General features: G+C 27.9%; 1 protein-coding gene across 4 annotated transcripts in view; it reads left to right on the top strand.

Annotated features, from left to right (window-relative positions):
• Positions 1-22449, top strand: part of LOC112694040 (adenylate cyclase type 2) — a 129785-nt gene that overhangs the window by 47820 nt on the left and 59516 nt on the right. Inside the window, exons 1-4 of one of the 4 annotated variants that reach the window (XM_025569372.1) lie at positions 4336-4422; positions 7571-7674; positions 10454-10798; positions 18496-18690. In XM_025569372.1, the coding sequence (XP_025425157.1) occupies positions 7651-7674; positions 10454-10798; positions 18496-18690 (564 nt within the window). In that variant the 5' untranslated portion in view covers positions 4336-4422; positions 7571-7650. Of the gene's footprint in view, positions 1-4292; positions 4423-7570; positions 7675-10453; positions 10799-18495; positions 18691-22449 lie in introns of those variants that run through there. The other 3 variants (XM_025569370.1, XM_025569371.1, XM_025569373.1) reach the window with 3 other exon arrangements.

Here is a 22449-nt window from a genome sequence, read left to right as displayed (position 1 = left end):
TTAGATCAAAAATAAGTTCATTTTTATTTAATTAAATTTTTTAAATATTAATTTATAAAAAAAAGTGTAGATTTATTATGTAATAAAGTTTAAAAATAATTTATCTTTTTTTTTATACAGATAAATCTTGTTTTATCTTTTATCTTTATCTAGATAATTTAGATTTTAATTATCTTTTATCTTTATCTAGATAATTTAGATTTTAATTATCTTTTATCTTTATCTAGATAAATGTTGTCCAATTATCTTTTATCTTTATCTAGATAAATTTTTAGTTATCTTTGCGCAACACTGGTAATAAGCGATGTCCCATTTTGTTTATTTTCATCATATTGTCTACTCCAAGTTTGGAATTATACATAATACCTAGGTGAAGCTTGTATTACGTGTATTGCCGAGTGATTTTTGGCATTTTATATAATTCCTAGGCATTTTGCAAAATACCGGATTATCCATATTGCCAGTAACATATATATATAATATAATTGATTTCTAAATTAAGTCACTAATGGAAATTATTTTCAATAAAATGTACATATTCAGAATTTTTTAGGTACGCAATGAAGTGTGTTATGATGGGAATTATTTCCGTTTTTTTCGGTTGTTATAGCAACAACAAAACAACAAATGTCCGTTCGTGTCTTATTAGGTGTTCTGATACTTTCCTTCCCTTTTTTTCACGAAAAAAAGTAGCCTATGTCCTTCTTCAAGGTTTAACCTATCTTTGTACCAAATTTCATCAGAATCGGTTAAGCAGTTCCATTGAGGATAAAACGTCGAACACGTAATTTTTATGTATAATATTGTTAATATATTGATAACATTGTATTTACGTAGCCGAAAAATCGAATCAGTTGAAAACATCTTTATTGGGTCAAATCTATTGCTCCAAAAAGTATTATTATTATAATATTTTAATAAATAATAATAAAATAATATTTTATTTTATGTATGTTCATTGTATTCTGAACGAGTAAAATCTTTCAGACATTATTATACACATGTAATTACTTTGGCCTATACGATTTATTCATTTTCACGTTGATAAAACTGACTAGGATTTGTACGATTATATTATATCTGTGAGAAACTGTCACTGTATATTATAATTGAATTGTGATATTTTAACTTTTGGTTTGAAAGTAGTTAAACATACTAATTTCACTATGTAAAAATTCAATAGCGTTATTTTTTATATCCACAAGAAAAATTTGCATTGATAATATATCGAAAGAAAAATTAAATTTCAAAATAACAATTTAAATTAAATAAATTTATAAAAATTTCATATATAAAATTTTGCTATATTTCAGAATGTGAAGAATATGCTATTTTTCTGATGTGACAATTGCCCATTTTTTTCCTTGACATTGAATCCACTACTTTACTGTAATACTGAAGTATTAGATAAGATGCATAACATTTTTAGAAACAATATAGAAATATTTGGTTCGCAATTAAAGTGTATTAATTATATAATAATTTTATATTAATTTTATAACTAGATAAAAAAAGTCTACAGAAACAACTCGTAATTGTTTTCTTAATGGTTAAAACTATTTGTATACTATTTTGCCTTCCTTTTCTTTGTGAATAATTATGTGAAAAATGTAATTAGCAAAATAGCTGTGACCCATTCAATGAGCTTAGTGTTTATTTTTTTTATTAATACTAAAAACTTTTATTGTAATTTTGTATAAAAATAAACCAAGAATATCCCAGAAAAATAAAATTACAATAATTAGTAAGACAAAAATTTTAAGCCGAATGAATACATAACCTAATCTTATTAGAAATATATTCTTTAATATATTAAATTTTTTACTTCTATAAGCTCATCGATTTATTTTTATGCTGATTGTTATTAAAGTAGATGTAGATATTAAATTTTGGTAGGCATTTAGTTGTATTCAAATTTAATATTTTATTACTTTTCGATCATAGCAAACGTACGGTATTTGATTTTAGTAAAATATGAAAAATCAAAAAAAAAGAAAAAGAAGAAAGTTGTTTCCTGTAATGTGTAGGAAGAGCTATAAATTTGTTATTTAATCTTTATCACTTTGTTTCTCGAGAAACAAGATATTGCGATAGCGAAAAACGAGTGGGATGAATGTATTTTATAAACTTGTATTTTGATCATCTAGAATAGTTGTTTTTGTTAGTCAATTTTGTTTTGTATAAATATATAAAAAAAAACGATGAAGAATTATTGCAAAGTTAGGTATTTCTTGAAAAGCTCGAATAGCATGAAATAGTTAGAACATTTTAATCCGTGTGATAGGTTCTTATTTCATAAAAAAAGACAAGTATTATTGAGATTATCTGTAGAAAAATGAATTAGAATTTTTTAACTTAGGTAGACTATGACGAGAAAATTGAAAAACCTCTATAAAATACCGTCCTTTATATTATGAGATACTGCAGTAATTTTTTTAGCATGGTTTTATTATTTAATAGTTTGTTCATTATATATATTCATTGAACCCAGAATAGAAGAACCATTTATACTCGGCAAGCGTCACATATATTGTGTTTTGTATTTGATTATGTCACATGGTAAGAAAAAAAAATGTATGAACAACATAGTTTTATTGCAGTTTTATTGAGTGTATTATTTTTTTGTTTAACTATTAACGTATATTGTATAGACTTTTTGATTAATCAATGGTATTTTGATAATGGATTAAAACCACCGCATTTAAATCGGGATATACCGATTATATATAGCCTCAAAAAATTGAATCATAAAAGTCTTAGATTTAATGACCCCATGAGAAATATAACTGTCTAGACCTTTTCTATAAACTAAAAATAGATTTATCCATTTCATAGTACATTTAGTTTCTATTTTTCGGTATCTCGTATTAGCCTTAAGCCGCGCATACACTAGACCCGAACCGGCCGGACCGACCGAACCGAAAAATATTCGGTCCGAATTTTTTCGGGTATAGCTGCATTGAGTGTCCCCGAATTTTCGTTCCGAAAACAAAGTTAATAGCTAAATAGATAATTAAATAATCATATTATGTCGTGACTTATGATAATAACTAGAGTAAACCACGTATTGTATTTTCTACAATCAGTTTTCGACAGTTGACGAATGCGGTGCATGGTGTGCAACTCTCACGTGCGATGTATTTACAACTACTAAAATACTTACGAGTTAGTACGACTACATTATCGAAAAACCTATGTGAAACGGTCGATAAAATTGTAGATAAACGCACGTTTTCTAAACATATATACTAAAATATCACGATTTAAGATATATCTAAAGTACTTAATACTAGGACATAGTAAGTACTAGGTAATAGGTACACAACGATGTTATTAAAACACCAAATGTGATATGACCACAATATTTAATTTATTATCAACGTCTCAAATCAAGAGGTAGGACCTATACATAGAATAGTACCACTAATTTTCGACCGAAAAATTCAAACATGTTTGAACGGTTGAAATCCGAACCGACCCGAATTTTGGTTCGGGTTATCGGTTCGGTACAAGTGTATGCACTCACATATAAAATCGGCATTTTGATTTTTTTTGGTTCGGCCGGTTCTGGTCTAGTATATGCGCGGCTTTAGCCAACCGCTTTGAAATCCTCAATGAATTCTGATACTCAAATCAAATAAATGTATCAGGAAACGGGGTTATTATAACACTATTGTAGTAACTAATATTATTTTGATAATATTAATATGATTTAAACAAAGTTTCCTGTTGTCAACAAACTCGTGTGACACGACGTGATCTAAGTAAAGCATTTCGTTAAAGAATTTAAATCGCGGATAATTTAAACGTCACAACCAAACCCTTTCTGTCTGAACAGTCACTTTTCTTGGGGATATTTTTACTAATATCAACCTCCGATGATAAATTCGTAATACATCAACTTTAACGCAAATAACATAAGTCCACGTTCAATTAATAATACAACGTGAAAACTCGAACGGAACCGACTTGTTTCTGCTGAAACTATGTACATTTTCTACAGCTAAGTAGTAAACCGTCGAGTGTTTTTACACTACTTCTTGAATTGAATGTTATTAATAAGCATGTAAATTATTCACCGTTTTGCGTTATGTATTCATTGTAATTATACGAGATGAAAAAATCAAACGTTTCTCTCTTGCTTCGAATCACGGGACATAGTTTTCACAGTATTGCCCACTTAAATATTGTACTCATTACGGTTTGAAACTATTTAAATATGGAATCGGTTATTTTTTATAAATTTACAAATACTAAATTATAATTTTTATTTATTTATTTATTTTTTATAGCAAAATGGATTTAGAAGAGCTTTATCACAAATATCGTATTCGACTCAAACAGTCGCTATTCACAACGTTCGCTTCGATTGGTTTGGCTGTGTGCACTGTTACTTTGGTCATGTTAATTACGTTTTATAATGTAAGTATGAAACTCGTATTGTTATCGTAGTATTAAAATACATATCATTTAAAAAATATTGTGTCTATAATATGCGCTGTTATCTAAATTAATTTATCAAGATTATTATCTAGAAAAAATATAAATCATCTATTATCTTATCTAGATCTTTTTTTTTAAGTATAATATTTAATTAATATTTTTAAGGCTTCGGGGACTTGGGGATTTTGCTTCGTGTCGCCTGGGTAGCTGCGATATTAAATAATTAAAATGTGTAGTTAAAATTAATATAATTGAAAAGGTGACTGTACATTTCGTCCCAAACATTTTCTAGGTATATGTAAATTGCATCCCGTGAATTTTTATACATATGTAAATTGCATCCTGAATATTTTCCTTCCCATTTTATCAGACTTAGGACTATTAAAAATATTTGGTTTTTATAATAGCGCTTTTTTATTTACTATTCTTTTTTATTTATTATAATTTAGAATTCTATATTAAATCAAGAACACTTTGAATGAAAATTATCTTAATAATAATCTTAAACTTGATTTTTAATTTTTTAATTTTTAGTTTTCAATTTTTCTATTTTTTTTTTTTTTTTTTAATTATTATTCTGTTCATTGAGTCCTGACTTCGTAACGCTATAAGTATTATTTTGGTTATTTTTTTAAATATCTATAAAATTAAAAATATAAGGGTGCGAAAAATTAAATGAATTATTTAATTTCCATGGAATGATTTAATGATTTGCAACTGTCTATCGTACGTATTGTCGCTGATAAATATTCTGCTTATATTTCTGGTGAAAAGTCGGCGTCATTTTTTGTATATGATCTTAATACATAGTCCGTGAATTCTAATACTTGAGCATCTTGTGGTTGTATTGCTATAATTTTCAAAATATTGTGGATTAAAGAAAGGAAAATCAAAAAAGTGTTTTAAAATATTATATATTTAAATATTTTTTTTTTTTTTATAAGTACTAACAGTTGTAAGATTTTTCTGTGCCGACTTAGTTCCAAGTGGAATCTACATCCCTTTACTTGAATAGAAAACCAGACAGTAATTGCAGCAGCTTGTATAGCCTATACAAACTCAACTTACAGTCGAATAGGGTTGAATTGCATGTCACTTTTTCTAAATGTTTCTACTAAATGCTGAAATATATCAGTATGACACTTAATTAACTGATGGCAGTTAAAAATAAACAAGTGGGATATAGTTTTTATTTAGCACACTATGAATTTTAAATAGTTGATAAAATAATTATGTGCAACTTTTAAAAATAGATACCGTCTATTTCCGTCTTTATTCCGTACAAATATTGTGTTCAAACTGCAAAAAGTATGTAAATTAGGAAAAATCTAATATATTTGTTTCGTTATTATTCACTAACAAAAAATTTTCATTTTTAACTGTCTTAAATTTTAAATTCATGAAAGTGTCATAAATTTCTGATAATATAGTTGGCGATTTGAGTAACACTGAATATTGAGCATTATTATATAATTATTTTTATTAATAAAATATCTCAAAACGCTATATTTTTAATATAATAATTTTTCAGTTCACTATGTAAAATGGTTGATGTTCTAGTAAATATATTATCAACTGCTTTAATTTCAAATTATTAGTAAGTTTTTTTCTAATGAATTTTTTTACTGATATTAGTTCATAATTATGTTCATTAAAAATTTCACTTACAGAGTTAAGACATTTAATTTTACAAAACACTTACACGTTTTGACAGTGCAACACTAACATCCAATATTATTTGTTAAAAACTTATGGAAACGAGATTTATGTCCACCAACCAAATGAAATACTTTAAAATCGAGCCACATTTCAAACGCCTCAAACGTATACTAAATGTTTTACTTATGGTAGGTCTGATAATTTTTTTTTATTCTTTTTTTGACAGTTTAATATAAAACCATTATTTTTTTAAGAATATATCAGCTTTTATTAAGATTATCTTATATATTTTATAAAGATAATTTTAGTTAGGTTTATTTTTATCTTTATCGAAATAGATTTTTGATATACTATCTTTATCTTTATCTAGAAAAAATATTTTTAACTGGGCTCAAAACTGTTAATAAATGTCTTAAGTTAAATATTCGAATATAATTAAAAGTGATTTAAAAAAAAAACTTTACCGTAAAAGTTGAAGTCTTAAACATTTCTATTATAACGTAACGATTTTATGGGGTTTCGTACAACGTAAAATTAATAAAAATGTTTTTTTTCTTTTTCGTTCGCGGTAATTGTTTTGAAATAAACAAATAGCAGTCAATTCACAACAAATACAACTATTATATAAAAGTTAACAAAGCTTACACATTTGCTCGTTATACAACATAACCACATAAACATAATAATAAATAACTTTTAAATTATAAAATTGAAACGGAATTAGTATTATTTAATCATTACAGATTACATTATAATAATCATAATTTTATAATGTCTTATGTCTTTTATTAAAATTCATTACGAGGAAGTAAAAAAAACTTTTCTTACTGGCCCTAAATTGACTGGTTTAGCTATATATGGCAAACACTCTTGAAAAAAATTACGATTTCCTCTGAAAATCTTATCATGTGCTACGAAATCGAATGTGTACAAAAATCAATTTCTGATTATAAATCATGACTGATAATGCGTTTGTTATAAATTGAAGATATAACGTCTGTAACGCGGGATAGTAATTAAATTGTTATTTTTTTTTATTAATATTCGATTACGCTGTGTGTAACGCAAAATAACCATTTCGCAACGCTATTTTGTACTTTTTTTACTCAAGACGGTTTAATACGAGTATAGTAAGAAAATTATTCATAAGATAGTGCATCCAAACACAGTTAAAATGTCTGTTATACTTAAATAGGCTTTGGATAAAAACGATTTGTATTTATAATAATTAATTGATTGACATAGGAGTCGCCAGGAATTTCGTCAGGAGAGTGCATCATGCATAGTATATACGCTGATTTCTAAAGAATGCATAAATTATTTAAGTTAAATACGTTTTCAAAATTGTACTACAATACAAAATTATTTTCGGTTTTTTCGACGAATACAAAGTAATGCAGGTTACTAGGAAATCTGCTGATGATAATAATAGTATTTATCCTAAATTTTTAAATTTTTTTAAATCCAGGTGCCTGCGTTTATTGATGTCGTTTAATTCACTGGTCGAGCATCACTTATTGGCCATCATCAATAGTCACCCTCAAAGACATGGTGATATCTTCAAATAGTACGGTGACTACGTAGTTTTAACTAATTTTGACTGAAAATGAAAACGTTCCATGAAAGATTGCCTAGTTTGACACGGTCTGTGCAGAACACGACGACGGTGGGATGGTATATCTGAGCACAGGTGACGTTCCGGAATCAGGTGCTGCGGAGAGTGGTCGTGTCAATATGTTTTACGAATTGATGAGTCGTGTTTTTTTTCTCTTATATTCCGTCACCGCGAAACGAACGACCGACTTTTACGTGTCGTGGTGTCATCGTCCCGTCGAAATCTCCTACGTTTTTCGTCGAGATAAAAAAAAAAATAAAAAAACACCCTCACGAACTTCACGCGAGTCGATCACGACAAAATTTTCCAATACCCTTACGCACACTCATAGAATCATATTGTTATACGTTATTGATCGTATATCGTCGGGTACACGGTAGCTGTAATCGTATACGTGTGGTGCACATGACTCGCGAACTCGACTTCTCAGATTTCACGTTAACGTCATTTCGAGTTGGTTTAGCTTGCTGAGCCCGCCAACGGACAGATTGCGTGGGCTCGTAATTTTGTGAATGCGTTCGCACGAGCACGGCAACGAACAAATCCGTCTCTCGCATATAACAACACATGTCTTCTCTACGACACGGTGGATTTCTGCCGACGTACGTTTTTATTTGTTCTTAAAAACATTTCGGAGGGAAATTGAAACACAACGATGACGAATTCGAAAACCCGCTTCAGGCAAGAGGAGAATACTTTTTTATACACGATATATACCTAATACGGCAATGATAACACGTCGGTGAAAAGCACTCCCGAAAAGCTGCGGTGAATTTTGTTTTCTTTACGTATCAAGAATATTCACAGCTCGTCCGATTGTTAAACAAAATGCAAAATGATGAGTTTATACTTGGCACGATCGACCTAGATTTGGAGAGGAAACAACTCGCTGGCCACCGATTTTTAATGTTATAGTAATAAACATCAACACGTCATATACGTTTTAATGTACACACTGTCCACGCAATCGAAAATGCGATAATATATAAAAGCGGAGTTGATAGTTTATATTTAAATTTGTTAATGGAATCATTTGTATGCACAGTTGAAGCTCTTGATGGTTTTCGATAGAATTCATTTCGTTGTATTGTAGTGTAATCTACCGAGAACGCGTATTTGCTCTTGAACCGTGTGATTGACTATAATGCTTTTTTAGATGTAACTGTTAAAAAGTTTAGTAGAATCCCGAATTTACAATTCGGGAATCACTACATTTTTATTTATTTATTGGCAGAAAATCTGATTTTCGATAGGAGAATAAGCATCAGCTTTCATAATATAATGCGTGGGTAATTGCCAAATTGATAATTATTTTTTTTAACTGAAATCACGAAGGAAGTGCTCATACAAAATCATGCCTGGATAAACACATTCATTGATGGTAATAAAAATCGATTTACGTTTGTAAAAATGTATGAACACCATATTCGAAATCAATTTTTTGGTTGTATAACATACTTTTAGCAGATAGCTTTATATATGTTTATCAAAAACGATGTAATTTGTTGTTAATTAGTGTATTTTTTTAATTATGAATTATATTTAATGGGTTAGATAATTAAGGTATTTCAGAAACGTTCCGGTTAGATGTTTTAAACCGGGTACTTAAAACTGGTCGAGGTAAAAATGTATGTATCAAGCCGGTACCGAATAAGGCCGGGCAAAAATTTAGATTTACGACGGGTACCGTTTAAAGGCTGGGTCTTAAGTATCGAGTACTCGGCTATCGAGTAATTGCCGGGCACACCGAATTTTTCTAAACGGTATAGCTGTGCACTCGGTTGTATTTTACGTGGAGTCTAACTGACTGAATAGAAAATAAGTAGATTTATGTTTGACTAATTTCGTTTAATTAATGTTCGTAGTAATTCCGACGTTCCGAAAATATTTGTAAAATTGTTTTTTTGATACCTTAGTTTTAATGTTTTGTGAAAATTTAATATTTATATATTTCCATCTACACTTTAATGTCTTTATAATGATAAACAAAAAGTCAAGCGGAGAGTCAAGTGTATTAATTTTATTTTTAATAACATTTTTATGATCAACAAGAAAAAATAATCGCCTCAGAGTCAGAACGATGTAGAGAGGGAATCAAAATTGTTTTTCGAATTCTTTCATTGTATTAGGTCGCAGCCACATTAATTATTATATAACACATGATAAGACTTCTTACCATTTAAGATCTTGAGTGTATGACAGAGAATAACCCATTTTTTGACAACAATTTCTGAAATCTAATATTCCTATGATAATTAATCTGCGTAAGTGTTTCATTCGTTTGGTTTTGGAATTGAACATCGACGTTACCATTTGATTTTGATTTTTTTTTCATTATTGTTCAAGATTATACATATTCAAATAAAATACCATACAATGTCATTCAAATTAATGTTTATATTTATTTCGAATGAAATAAGTTATTTGAACGACTTGAAAAGCGCACCTAACAAATTATGTAGGATAATTCACTATAGGTATGCCAACTTGTTAACTTTCAAATTTTAAAGCGTGACTATCAGAAAAATAATTGTAATACTATTGCGAATAATAATAATCAATCAAAGGTTTGATTAACATTTGACACTCCGATCATCGTTCATTTTGCTTTTAAATATTTACAAATAATCACCACTGAAAGCAGTGCACAACAGTGTTAGATGTTTGGCACGAGTATCTTAAACGGGTTGTATCTTCTAATTTGTTTACATTTTTTTTTTCAATGTTTTCCCATAGGCCAAATCCGCCGAAAGATCGCCGTTGGTGTCGGTGGGCGTCGCGTGGCTGATTTTCGCCTGCGCGTATGCGCTAACGCAGACTGCTCCCGCGGTGCTGAACTCCAAGCCGGCCGCGGCCGTGCTGTCCGCAGCCACGGTGGCTGCATCCGCGGCCGCTGTCCTGTACGGCTGCGGTAACGCGCACGCCATCTACTCACTGTTTCCGGTGCTGGTGGCCACGCATTCGATGGTGCCCACCCACGTAGCCGTATCGTGTTTCGCCACCGCGGCCACGGTGGCCGTGCACGTCACGTCGCTGCTCGTCGAGATCCAATGGGAACCGAGTGTGCAGCACGTCAAACAGGTGCGTAGGATCTGTTATATCATTATGTTTATTATGTTAAGTACACGTTTGCATCGTAATGATATAAGCGCAGTGATAATTTTATGTGCAACTCGTAGAGGTGTGCTGAAAGAGCGACTACACCGGGTCTCATTGGCTACTAGAAAAGCGATTTTAAATTATATATTGTCATATTAATTATAATATTACAAGATTTTTTTAGTTTTGATTTATATATATTTAACCCTGGGGTGAGTTTGAAAAAAAAAGAAGTTGAAAGTCATTCTACTTTCGATAATTTCATTGCTGTTCTTAAAACAAAATTCGATCAAGTAAAATTGTTAGCCTGATAGAATTTTATAATAATAATATACTTATTTGGCCAGAAAAACAATTTGAACATGTTTAAAATAATAATATATTATAAACATTAAAACATGATACACATGATTATTAGAATAGTTTTTAATTATACATTACTAAAAATCAAAATATTTGGTCCAGTTTGCCATTGAAATATAACTTGGTAAAAGTTGGAGTCTTATCAGTTGAATTATTTATTGTTTATCAGTCATAAAATCTGCAATAAGAGAAGGAAATTAATCAAAATTAAAATGAAAAACTAGTGAAAATGTTTAACTTATTGCTATAATCGTGTAGCTCTAAAAAAATGTATGATATGCGCATTAAGAAACATTAGAAAAGTAATTAAATATGCATTAAAAATTACAAAATTATCAAAATGATGCAAATAAACATTGTATTTTACATTTTAATAGGCCAAAATTTCAAAAATAGTGACTGATAATTTTCGAAGAAAAATATATAATGAGGAATTTTGTGTTAAATTTTTTTTCCAACTATTTTATCGACGTTTTACAAAAGAAAAAAAAATTAATAAAACATGAAAATTTCAAATACCTTCATATAACACAAAAAGCTTAAATTATTTTGAAAATAATAACTATCCCTAGAATACGTTGATATTGGCATTCAATGAATATTTTACATTTCTACAGTTATTTTTTCTTTATTACCATGAAAAAAATTATTTTCGATTTTGCCAATAACCGTTATTATCCCATAAATGTTGCAGTGTTTTGTAACTTTTTATTTGAAATAAATAATTATGATTTATCATTATTAATTTCACACCTGTATTGTATATATTATTTGTTTAACTAACGGTGTCATTGTTTGAAGTATTCTGCTTATATTACACATATCTTACACAGAACATGTTTCATAATTAATTAAAACTCGTTTTACCAATAATTTAATTCGAATATATGTTTTATATTGTTTTATATAGTATACTTGTACTCTCCTAACCTTATTTCATTGTTCATAATGATTTTTCGATTACATTAATGCAAATACAAATAAAAAACAAATGCAAATACTTATAAATTCCTTATTTTTCAAATAAAAGTGAGTTACCGTTAACTGAGTGATTAATGAAAAAATATATTTCCACTACGTATTTTTTTCTATTATTATAATTTTGAAATCAAGACATCCTTATGGGCGTATACTATCTCTATCATATCTAATTATACTTCGCACTCTAAAATTTTCTCGTAAAATGATATTCAAAAAGTATTATGTACAATACCAAAATAACAAAGTAACAAAAAGTAACAAAGTAACACATATGATAACTTTAATTCTTGAGTTGTCTTCTACGTTCATTCTATTCCTTTTTTTTTTTTTTAAATAAAATATCGTTTATTGAATATTTACACTCTATACTATTATATGTACAATGAGTAAATTTGATGGAGGAATGATAGTGATGGGACGGTGAAAAGGGAATCTCACAGTAGAGCTACCTTTACATGAATCTTAAATTAATTTTGGGTGTTGAGAAGATCTCTAGACAATTTCCGATTAAGGCGTCGGGTAAGGTTACCTGGAAGTGTATTAGAGTGAAGTTGAGATATAAGTTGGTTTGGGTGGCTTTGCATTTTAAAGTGGAGTCTTAAATAGAAATTGGCTACAGTCTGGTTGATGGATGGGACATTGAGGTCTTCGTGTAGAGCGGCATTTGTGACGTACCATGGGGCTTTAGTGACTATGTGGAGGCAGATGGATTGAAACGCTTGAATTGTCCTGAGGTTTGAGGGTTTGGCAATGTTCCAGAGAGCTATACCGTAAGACCATATTGGTTGTAGGAGACTTTTGTATAAAAGTAGACGGTTGGATAAGTTCATATTGGATTTGAGGAGAGGTCTGATTAGGTGTAGGCGGGAGTTAAGTTGTTTTCTTTTGCTTTTGAGATAGGGGCCCCAGGTAAGTCTCCTTTCGAGTAGGAGATCAAGGTATTTAGCTTCCCTTGAGTGGGGGATTACTGAGCTGTTGAAAGAAACTTCAGGATTTCATTCTATTCCTATGTCGATGATGTTCATAAAATTGTTTTATATCGATTAAACCAAATAATGTCGAATAGTAGTAATAATCTTAATAATAATAATAATTATAAAAATTAAAAAAAAAGCGTTACCACATACCACCTAAATACCACTGCTGGTGTCCATCGAACAGTCGGAGACGAACCCGTCGTCATTTATATCCAGGTATGCTGACATCCTCGATGTTGCAATCTTCAAGGTACGCTTCCACCGGCCAACCGTCCACGTTCCTGCGCACGTTTGGTGCTGCGCCGATGCCGCCAACGAACGAGGAGCTTTCCGTGTACCATTTGTGATACGTGTACCACACGTTGGGAACCACCGCTGAAGTAAACGGTAGTTTGAGTTTCTCCGTAATTTCGTTGAGACTAGACGACTAATTGATAAAACTACGACCGTTATGACGGTCGATTTCGATAGTCATGAAATTTCAATATACTATTACTTGTTCCAATTTCTCGCCAACGATTATTAATAAATAGCACACGTTTTCTACGTACTCGTCCGATTAGTTTAAATAGTCTCATATATAATTCGGGACGGTAACATATTCTTCATGTATAACTTGCCAATAAATCTAAAATTATACAACGGATATATTTTATGTGCTCGAAAAAAAAAAAATCAAATTTTATAATTTTAATAAGAATATGTTTATCTACATTTATTGAATATAATAAATACATTTAATTAAAACCTCAATACGTTCATTAAAATGCAGAATGTAATTATAATAATATAAATGTTAAAAAATAGATTAAGTGTCTACACATACTGAACTTAATGTCTTTGATAATAATGTTAACTAATATCAATAAATTATTATTATTATATTTACGTGTAAATTGCTCTAGAATGAATTTTGCTTTCAATCATTCCCAAGTGTAGCAGATCTTGGTATAGATTCAACAATTGCCTTTGAAAGGACGCAGTCTGATCGTCTATCTTAACTTATCTCAACATTTTTCATTTGAGAGCAAATTAATACATAAACAGGATATCAATGATTTTATCACGGAAAATTCATTCTGAAAATAAAAACTTGAATATTTTACATGATTATTTATAAACCAAGGATTCTAGTAACATAAGATTTGAGTAGTAGAAATAAGAAACATAAAAATAGTTATAGCATTCATTTTGATATGATAGATATTTCAGTCATGTCAAATTGCCTTATAAGTGTTGACCTAACAAAAAAAGAATTCCGACACACGAATAAGAAATAATATACGAGCCTGACGTAATTAAAATACAATTTTACCGTTGTGTGAATTATAATCGATTGGCCAGAGTTCATCCTTTCATCAAAAATGTTCTACTAGACAATTTTAAAATATTAGGTATTTAATATCCAACCAAAAAATAAAAGATTATTTTAACTAAAACAATTATTTCTTACTTTTAGCGTATCTAATATCGAAAACGTTTTTAATGTGCTAATATTAGATTCTTGTTGTAACAATTCATTCGATAATATTATATTGAATTATTAGATTTCGATAACGTTGTTGGAATATTTGTGGATCCCGAGATATTTATTATAGATACCTTTCTATGGATCCATGATAGTAATTTGTACTTGTATGTTCTGAGTCCATTTTTTACAAGGAGATTCAAAATATTTGACCGATAGACACATAGGGTAAATTTTTTTTCGTTACCACGCTCATGATTTTTTCCAAAACCTCTATGTATGTTCTGAGTCCATAAAAAAACCTAATGTATTCTTTGAGTCCATTATTTTATAAATTAATTTTGATAAAATATTTTATTTTTATAATGCCAATATAATTTTACAGAGAAGAATTGTTAGTCGATTGATTCATCAGTTATCGTACACACAATTTCTAGGATCTGTTATATCCCACACAGCATAGGTATATTTAATAAAAGCTTATTAAATATTCAATAAAGAATATTTAAATTCGAAAATATTTAATCAACATTTGAAATTAATTATATGTTTAATATCGGTTTGAAGATAAAACATATTCCTTAATAAAGATTTCAATATTTTTTGAGTACCTATAATAAGTTATAAAATTGGATAAGTATAACCATTTAACATCGCATTAAATATATTATAATAGTAGGTACCAGAGTGCCGATACTATATTCTATTCAATTTATAATATTTATGTATATAAAACACATTGTAAGCTACATATAACCACGGGTTTTAATATAATTGTCAATGACGTGAATATAATCATATTATTGTGTTTTTACTTTTTTTTTTATCGCCAGTATTTGATTCTGCAGATATTTGTAAAATGTATAATATGTAAATGATGTAATTTCACTTTTGACTAGAAAAAAAAAAGAGTAAAAACTATTAATATTAAATTCTCGTTGATAACAAATCATTCTCATAAGCCTATCAGGATGAGAATATTTTTTTTACAATTGGTGTAAAAAAAGTATCTTCATCCAACATCATGTTAAAATTAACTTTATTGTTATTATATATTTAAGTATGGCATAATTATGCTTTTTAAAAAATATAATTAAAATAAGTTATAACTCAATAATTTTAAAATAAATGTAATCGTGCTCTAAACACTATTCACGTACAAAACTATTTTTATATAACGTCTTGTTCAGTGTCATGATTTGAAAAAATATAATTTTATACAAGTTAGTTCTATATTTAAATTACAAAAAATTAATTTTCTCGCAAAATATTTTATAAATGACAAAGAAGGTCATTCGGTCGTGAAAACAATATAATATCAGCAGCAACATAATATGTAGGTACACAATATACACATCGATATAGTAGTATAAACAACAGAAAAAAATATAACCGTGGTAAGTAATTATTATTATTTTTTGGTTTTATATTCATTTTTAAATTATTTAGCGTGATTTACAACAGCAGTAAAAGTATAAATGAAAAATTCTTTAGTAATTGATTAGCTGATGTATAATATTACCTGTCAATTGCAATTTTATCACAATTTCGTAATTATAAGTAATTTTAATAATATTACAATTCTCCCATTTTTTATATGATCCTTTCCATGATTTATTATACCACAAAAACTGATTCAACCAATCATCATATTGCAATTATTAAAATTAAGATATTAATATATCTTAATTTTGTTTACAAAGTATTCCGTCTATTATCCATATTTATATTAAATAACTCATATTAGATTGATATTAGTAAATCATGATAAATTATTGTCTAATGATTCAATTAAATATTATATTTGTTAAGTTATAGTTCATATTGCAATTTATTTTATTAATATTGATTGACATGTAAACATTTGGCTAGATTCAAGCAAAAGGAATATCGTTCATTTTAAAATTACAACATAAAATCATTCCACTTCATTCTTGTGCCAGTCAAATTTTAATTCAGTATACTACGCTATTTTTTTTTTATTTTACAATTTTATAATTTGAACTATTATTTGTCGATGAGTTGTAGCCGTGTTTACAATTCAATAATTAAATACTGATGTTCGTTACACGTTGCATTCGATTTTTTAATGACAACGACGTAGAATAAATAATTAACTAATTGTATATAAATGTATATATATATATAAGTTCTCGTCGACTATTACCAACCTAATAGAAAATTTAATTTTGATTAATAGCATATACAGATGTACCTGACTTCAAGAATTGTTTGCCCCAATTTGAACAGCTATCTTTCTTTTATTTGTACTTACAGTGTTGGATATTTTAAAATATGCATGTTTCGCTTTTTCTTTGTCCTTTGGTAATATTTATATTTTCATTGACATTTTTCGTATTTGCCCTTCGGCAAGCCTCGTAAAACTTAACTACAGCTACTATATATATGTGTGTATGTATATATATATATATATTAAGAGAAACCTTGTGTGCTTTAGATTAAATACAATACAATGTACTGAAATATTCTGGTTTATTAGAATAACGATAACGAGGATTTTCTCGCACTATTTTCAAGTTTTCACGTGCTATTTCAAAACCATTTTTGTTGAAAAACTGTTTTTTCTGTGCATTTGTTTTGAAAACAAACCCTTTGGGTACCAGCTTTAAACTGAACACTGCAAAACGGGTAAGATAATAAAAAAATTATTATTAAATACCACACACATAGGCTCAAAAAAAATCATCTCGTCATTCTATTTATTATCAAAATATGTCACACCATGCACAGCGTACTGTATATTTAAAAAAAAAAAAACGCCCGAGTTAAAGGAATATTGGTTATTCTAAAAGAAGACAATGGATATTATAACATACACTATTGTTAATGTAATTTATAGGTCCCAACAGATTTTTGTGTTTAGTTATAAATAAAAATTGTCCATGACGGTTACTCTTTTGTTATTGACATTTAATTTAATTCCCTTCTGTAATAAAAACGAAAAAATAAAAATATTATTCCGAATAAATAGCACATTTCATGTTACCTAAGTAAGTCATATTTTAAATAATTTTTACGAATATCTCGTATCTTAAAAGTAAAAAAAGAGAAAAGCAAAACTAAAAAAAGTCTATTTTTTATATAAAACTTGTTATGAAGTGTTTATAATATTAAAAAATAATATTTTTACCAAATTGATTTACCTGATTATTCAAGAGTTAAACAATTTATTGTAATTTTGGATTGTCACCCACAAGAGAATCAATATCTGGATTAAAAATGAAAATTTTTAGCCTTAAATCACTCAAAGTTCAATTTATTCCTACATTTATTTTTTACAAAAATTAAAGTAGAAAAATCTCGTTTACATGGACACACAGGTTGTCAAAATATAGCCCATCAAGTTTCTAAGTGAAATTTTAGAAATTTCTGGAAAGTCCTGCCGAATATTTAACTAGAATGGTAATAATGTTGTAGTTTAAAAAATGATTTTAGAATCTGATCACATGAAAGTTCAATCAACGAATCTTCTTCACTTGCTGATATTTAATATTTTAATAATACATATATGTAAGTAATGTTAATATAAAATGGTTCACGGCCCAGTACCATCTGCTCGCGGCCCATGGGTTGGGAACCGCTGATGTAAGCCATTACCAAAATATAGCTAAGTTACATAATTTTGTAAATGTATGAAAATGATTTATTTAATAACAGTATAGGTTTTTCCACATTTCTTTTAGAGATCCAAATGAAAATATAAAATTGCTTTTATTTGAAGTAAATAATTTTTAATTAAGACATAAAAAAACTACATTAATTATGATATTAATTTTTTTTTAGATGTAGTATTAATTAGTAATGATCAATCATAAATAATATCATGAATAAATCATGATGAAAACTTTTTAAAATTTAATTTTACACAGATGATCGCTGAAGTGTTACTTTTGCTGGCGGCCAGTTCTACCGGTTGGTATTACAAGTTTATGACCCACAAAGCCAACAGGATAATGTTTTCGGGCACCAGAACATGTATCGAATCCAGGATCAAACTGGAGTGTGAAAAAGAACAACAGGAGCAACTATTACTGAGTGTCATACCAGCATATATCGCAGCTGAAGTGAGTAGTATAGCAGTCATTGTAATGTTTGAATTTATTTTTTGAATCGAGTGAAAGGAGTTCGTTAGCGGGAAAAACAATTTTTACACACTTGAAACGAGATGACACAACAATTGAAACGCCCGCATAAAATTTATGGAAATGAGAGAATAAATTCAATTATCATCAAAATAACTCGTTCCGAATAATTTTAAATTGTATTTATTCCTTCTTTGTATTTATTTTCATCTTTAATTTTTTTTTTTTCGTCATCTATAATTTTTATACGAAGAGCCATTGTGGTTTATTTATTCGGTGTCACTAAGCTAACAGAGAACAAACGACTTACAATGTTTAAGTATGTCGAAAATTTATAGATCAATGGTCCTTTAAAGTGTATTGGTTTAATCTTTTTTTTTAGTCGCTCTAATTCATATATTATTAGTATTAGATAGTTACTGTTGAAAAATAAAATAAATCCATTTACTTGTGTATGGAGAACCGCAAGGACATTGGTGCTGTATAAAACCTATAGATAGTATTGTAATAGTCCTGCCGGAAATCCGGTCCTTTACACATACGTCTAAACTCTAATTTTTAATAATATTGTTCAAATTATTCGTTAATTTCAATCAATGAAAGAACGTATCGTTTTATTCTATATAGGATGTACACTATATTACCATGCAAATAATTTAACGGGTTAGTGTTGGAGAATATTAAATTAAAAAATTTGAATATTTTATTTTATCAATCATAATTTTATCACGAATGAAATATAGCTTAGTAGGACGAAAAGATAAATCAAATTATATTGTACCTGTAAAATGACCACAATAAATATAAACGATAATAGATTAAAAAACAGAATTAGAGATAATTAGTTATACATTGCAATATAATTAAATAATTTTTCTGAGCAAACACTACGGTTGACACGGCCGATCAACCACATTGTGATTGATGATTTAGAAAAATATTATATTAGCTCAGCAAAAGAATAATACCTATATAAATCAAAACTGTAAATTGTGTTTTAGCAATAATTTTGAATTTTAAAATTAATAATATTGAAATATTGTTTTAAAAGAAAATTGAAACATAGGATTTAACAATGGAGAACGAACGATGTATAATATAATAATATAATATTATAATCTCATTATTTTCAACTCCCACGAATATGGTATAAATTAATACGAATATCAAACTAATACTCGTAGTAGAATGCATTCCTAAACTTCAGACATTAAAGGTACAAGTTTGAACCATAAATGCATGATGATTAAATGAAACTTTTAGACAACATATATCCCATTTTACGTTCATATAATGTTATCGTACGTCAGATATTTGTTCATCCCTCTTAGTGTACTCACGAGGTAACCAGTGTTGTGTTTTATTCACATAAATTATATAAATAGATACATTTTTATCTTGTATTTTATTTATATAAATTGGAAAAAAGCAAATGAGCAGTTATCTAAATTATATTTTGAAATCATTTAGATAAAATATAACTTATAATATTTTTTTAAATTCAAAACAGAGTGAGGAACATATCGATTGTACACTGAATGTTTTATTTTAAATATATTTACAGTGATTTTAAAAAATAGATAAGATTACTAGTATAAGTGTTTCAATGTGATGACCGAATGAAGAATTTTTTGGAATTCTTTTTCTTTCTTCAAAACTTGATTTATAGCGTGATAATTGCAAAAACGATATGGCATCTCGTTTCGTATGAGAATTTTGCAAAAAAATACAACCAGAATGTTTATTTTTATATTTTAAATATCATTCTAAAAATAATTTGAATAAACAAAAATGTTAAAGAAAAAAAATTACAAAGAAATTTTCTTTGAGCCATCACAGTAGTATACATATACAATTCAGAAACACTATATTTTGTGTTTATTATCACTTTTTTTAACAGTAAAAGTGGTTAGATTTTCAATAAAAGAGGTAGTTATTGATAGAAAATTACAACTGGTTGATACTAAGGGGGAGAGTTAAAGTAAAAAAAATTCTAAAATGTATTTTTCAAAAGCGTCAAGAACAACGAAAAAAAAAAAATTAAGGGAAAACGGGAATAAAAAAGAATGTTATAATTTTTCAGTAAAATGTTTATTTATTAATTTTTATGTAAATAATATTAGTTACTTGATATTTTTATGAGAATTTCAAATACCATAATTATTATTAATTAATATAAAAAAAAAAATTAAAAATAAATTTATTTGTTTATTTAACTTAATTTAGTTAAATTTTGTTCAATACGTAAAATATCAATGTATAAATAAATAATATGTTGTTTGATACTACATTTTTAATAATATAAATCATAATATTGTTGACATTTTATTTAGAAATAACATTTATTTGACTAATAAAGTTACATAAATCACAACTTTTTTGAAATTTATGTGTTACATATTAACTAATAAAATTGGTGCACAGTTTTGCGATAGGTATTTAAATTATCTTTTTTTATATGAATAATAAATGTCGATTTTTATTTTTATCTAGATAACTTTATTGATATGTATATTTTATCGTCATCTAGATTATAATTTTACCAATTATATTTAATATTTACATAACACAGATAGAAACAACAGGCAAAAAGAAATAAGTATTAATTTTCATTACACCAAAATCAAATCTTAACACTATCATGCAAAGCACAGTTATTAAAAATATAATTTGATAAAAAAAAAAAAAAAAAAAAAAAATATACGCATAACTGTTTTTCGTCACAAACGATTTTCAATTAAATATATAGTTGTAATACTTATTATACTGAAGATTCATTTGTCAGCTGAGATTATTAATGAAAAAATATTAATTTCCCCAAATGGACATCTTGCGTGATTAAATCGTAACGTGGTCGCTGGTTGATTACCAGAAATCTTTATTGTACATGCTTTGATGACGAAAATATTTGTTTTCGTTTACATCACGAAAAACATTTGACCTCTTGAAAAAATTTAACTCTTTGTTATTAAGAGTTATAGAAACTAAAAGGATATTTTCATTTTCATTTAGTTATAATTTTAAACAGCGTTGCTTATTATTCATAAAAAAAAAAAAAAAAGAATTTGTCAATTTGAGTTTTTACACAATGAACCGTGTACTCGTGTGCAATAACGTGCATTTGAACGTATTTTGATTATATCAGTGTTTAGGGATCTATATTGGCTCTTTTGCGTGTGTGCGTGTTTGTTAAAAATATATCGAAGGCATTCAAATAGTCGAATAGGTTCCAAAATAAACTATTGTATTTTCAGTCGATCAGTGTTTGAGAATAATTCGATCGGATCCATAAGCATAGATATCGCAACACAAATACTTATATTTTCTCTGTATACGTCTTGTTATGTATTGTATGTAATATGAAAAATATCGATAGCTGATAGTAACAGTACGTATATTTTAAAACTCTTTCATTGGTTTTGTTATTATTTTACCTGGGGAAAAAAACACGATGAAATTATAATAGTTTTGCTTCTACTAAACTTCAACAATAATTTGTGTGTACAGATTAATATAATTTTATATGTCGTCTACGCGGAAGAGACGAACAGTTTTTTTCCCGATCGATATTATTACATAAATATATTAAATAGTAATCGTATTCCGACATCAGGGATCCAAGCGCACGTACGAACATATTCGTTATAATTTTTTCAAAGTTCTTTATGATGATCAAGTGCGATGTGCAGTGATATTACTATGCATGTGTATAATAAACGGCTAAGAATCAACATAATTTAT

Source organism: Sipha flava, unplaced genomic scaffold (genome assembly GCF_003268045.1).
Source record: "Sipha flava isolate LNK unplaced genomic scaffold, YSA_version1 121_pilon_pilon, whole genome shotgun sequence".
Taxonomy (NCBI): Eukaryota; Metazoa; Arthropoda; class Insecta; order Hemiptera; family Aphididae; genus Sipha; species Sipha flava.
Note: the sequence above shows the minus strand (reverse complement) of the source record. Positions and strands in the feature narration are given on the sequence as shown.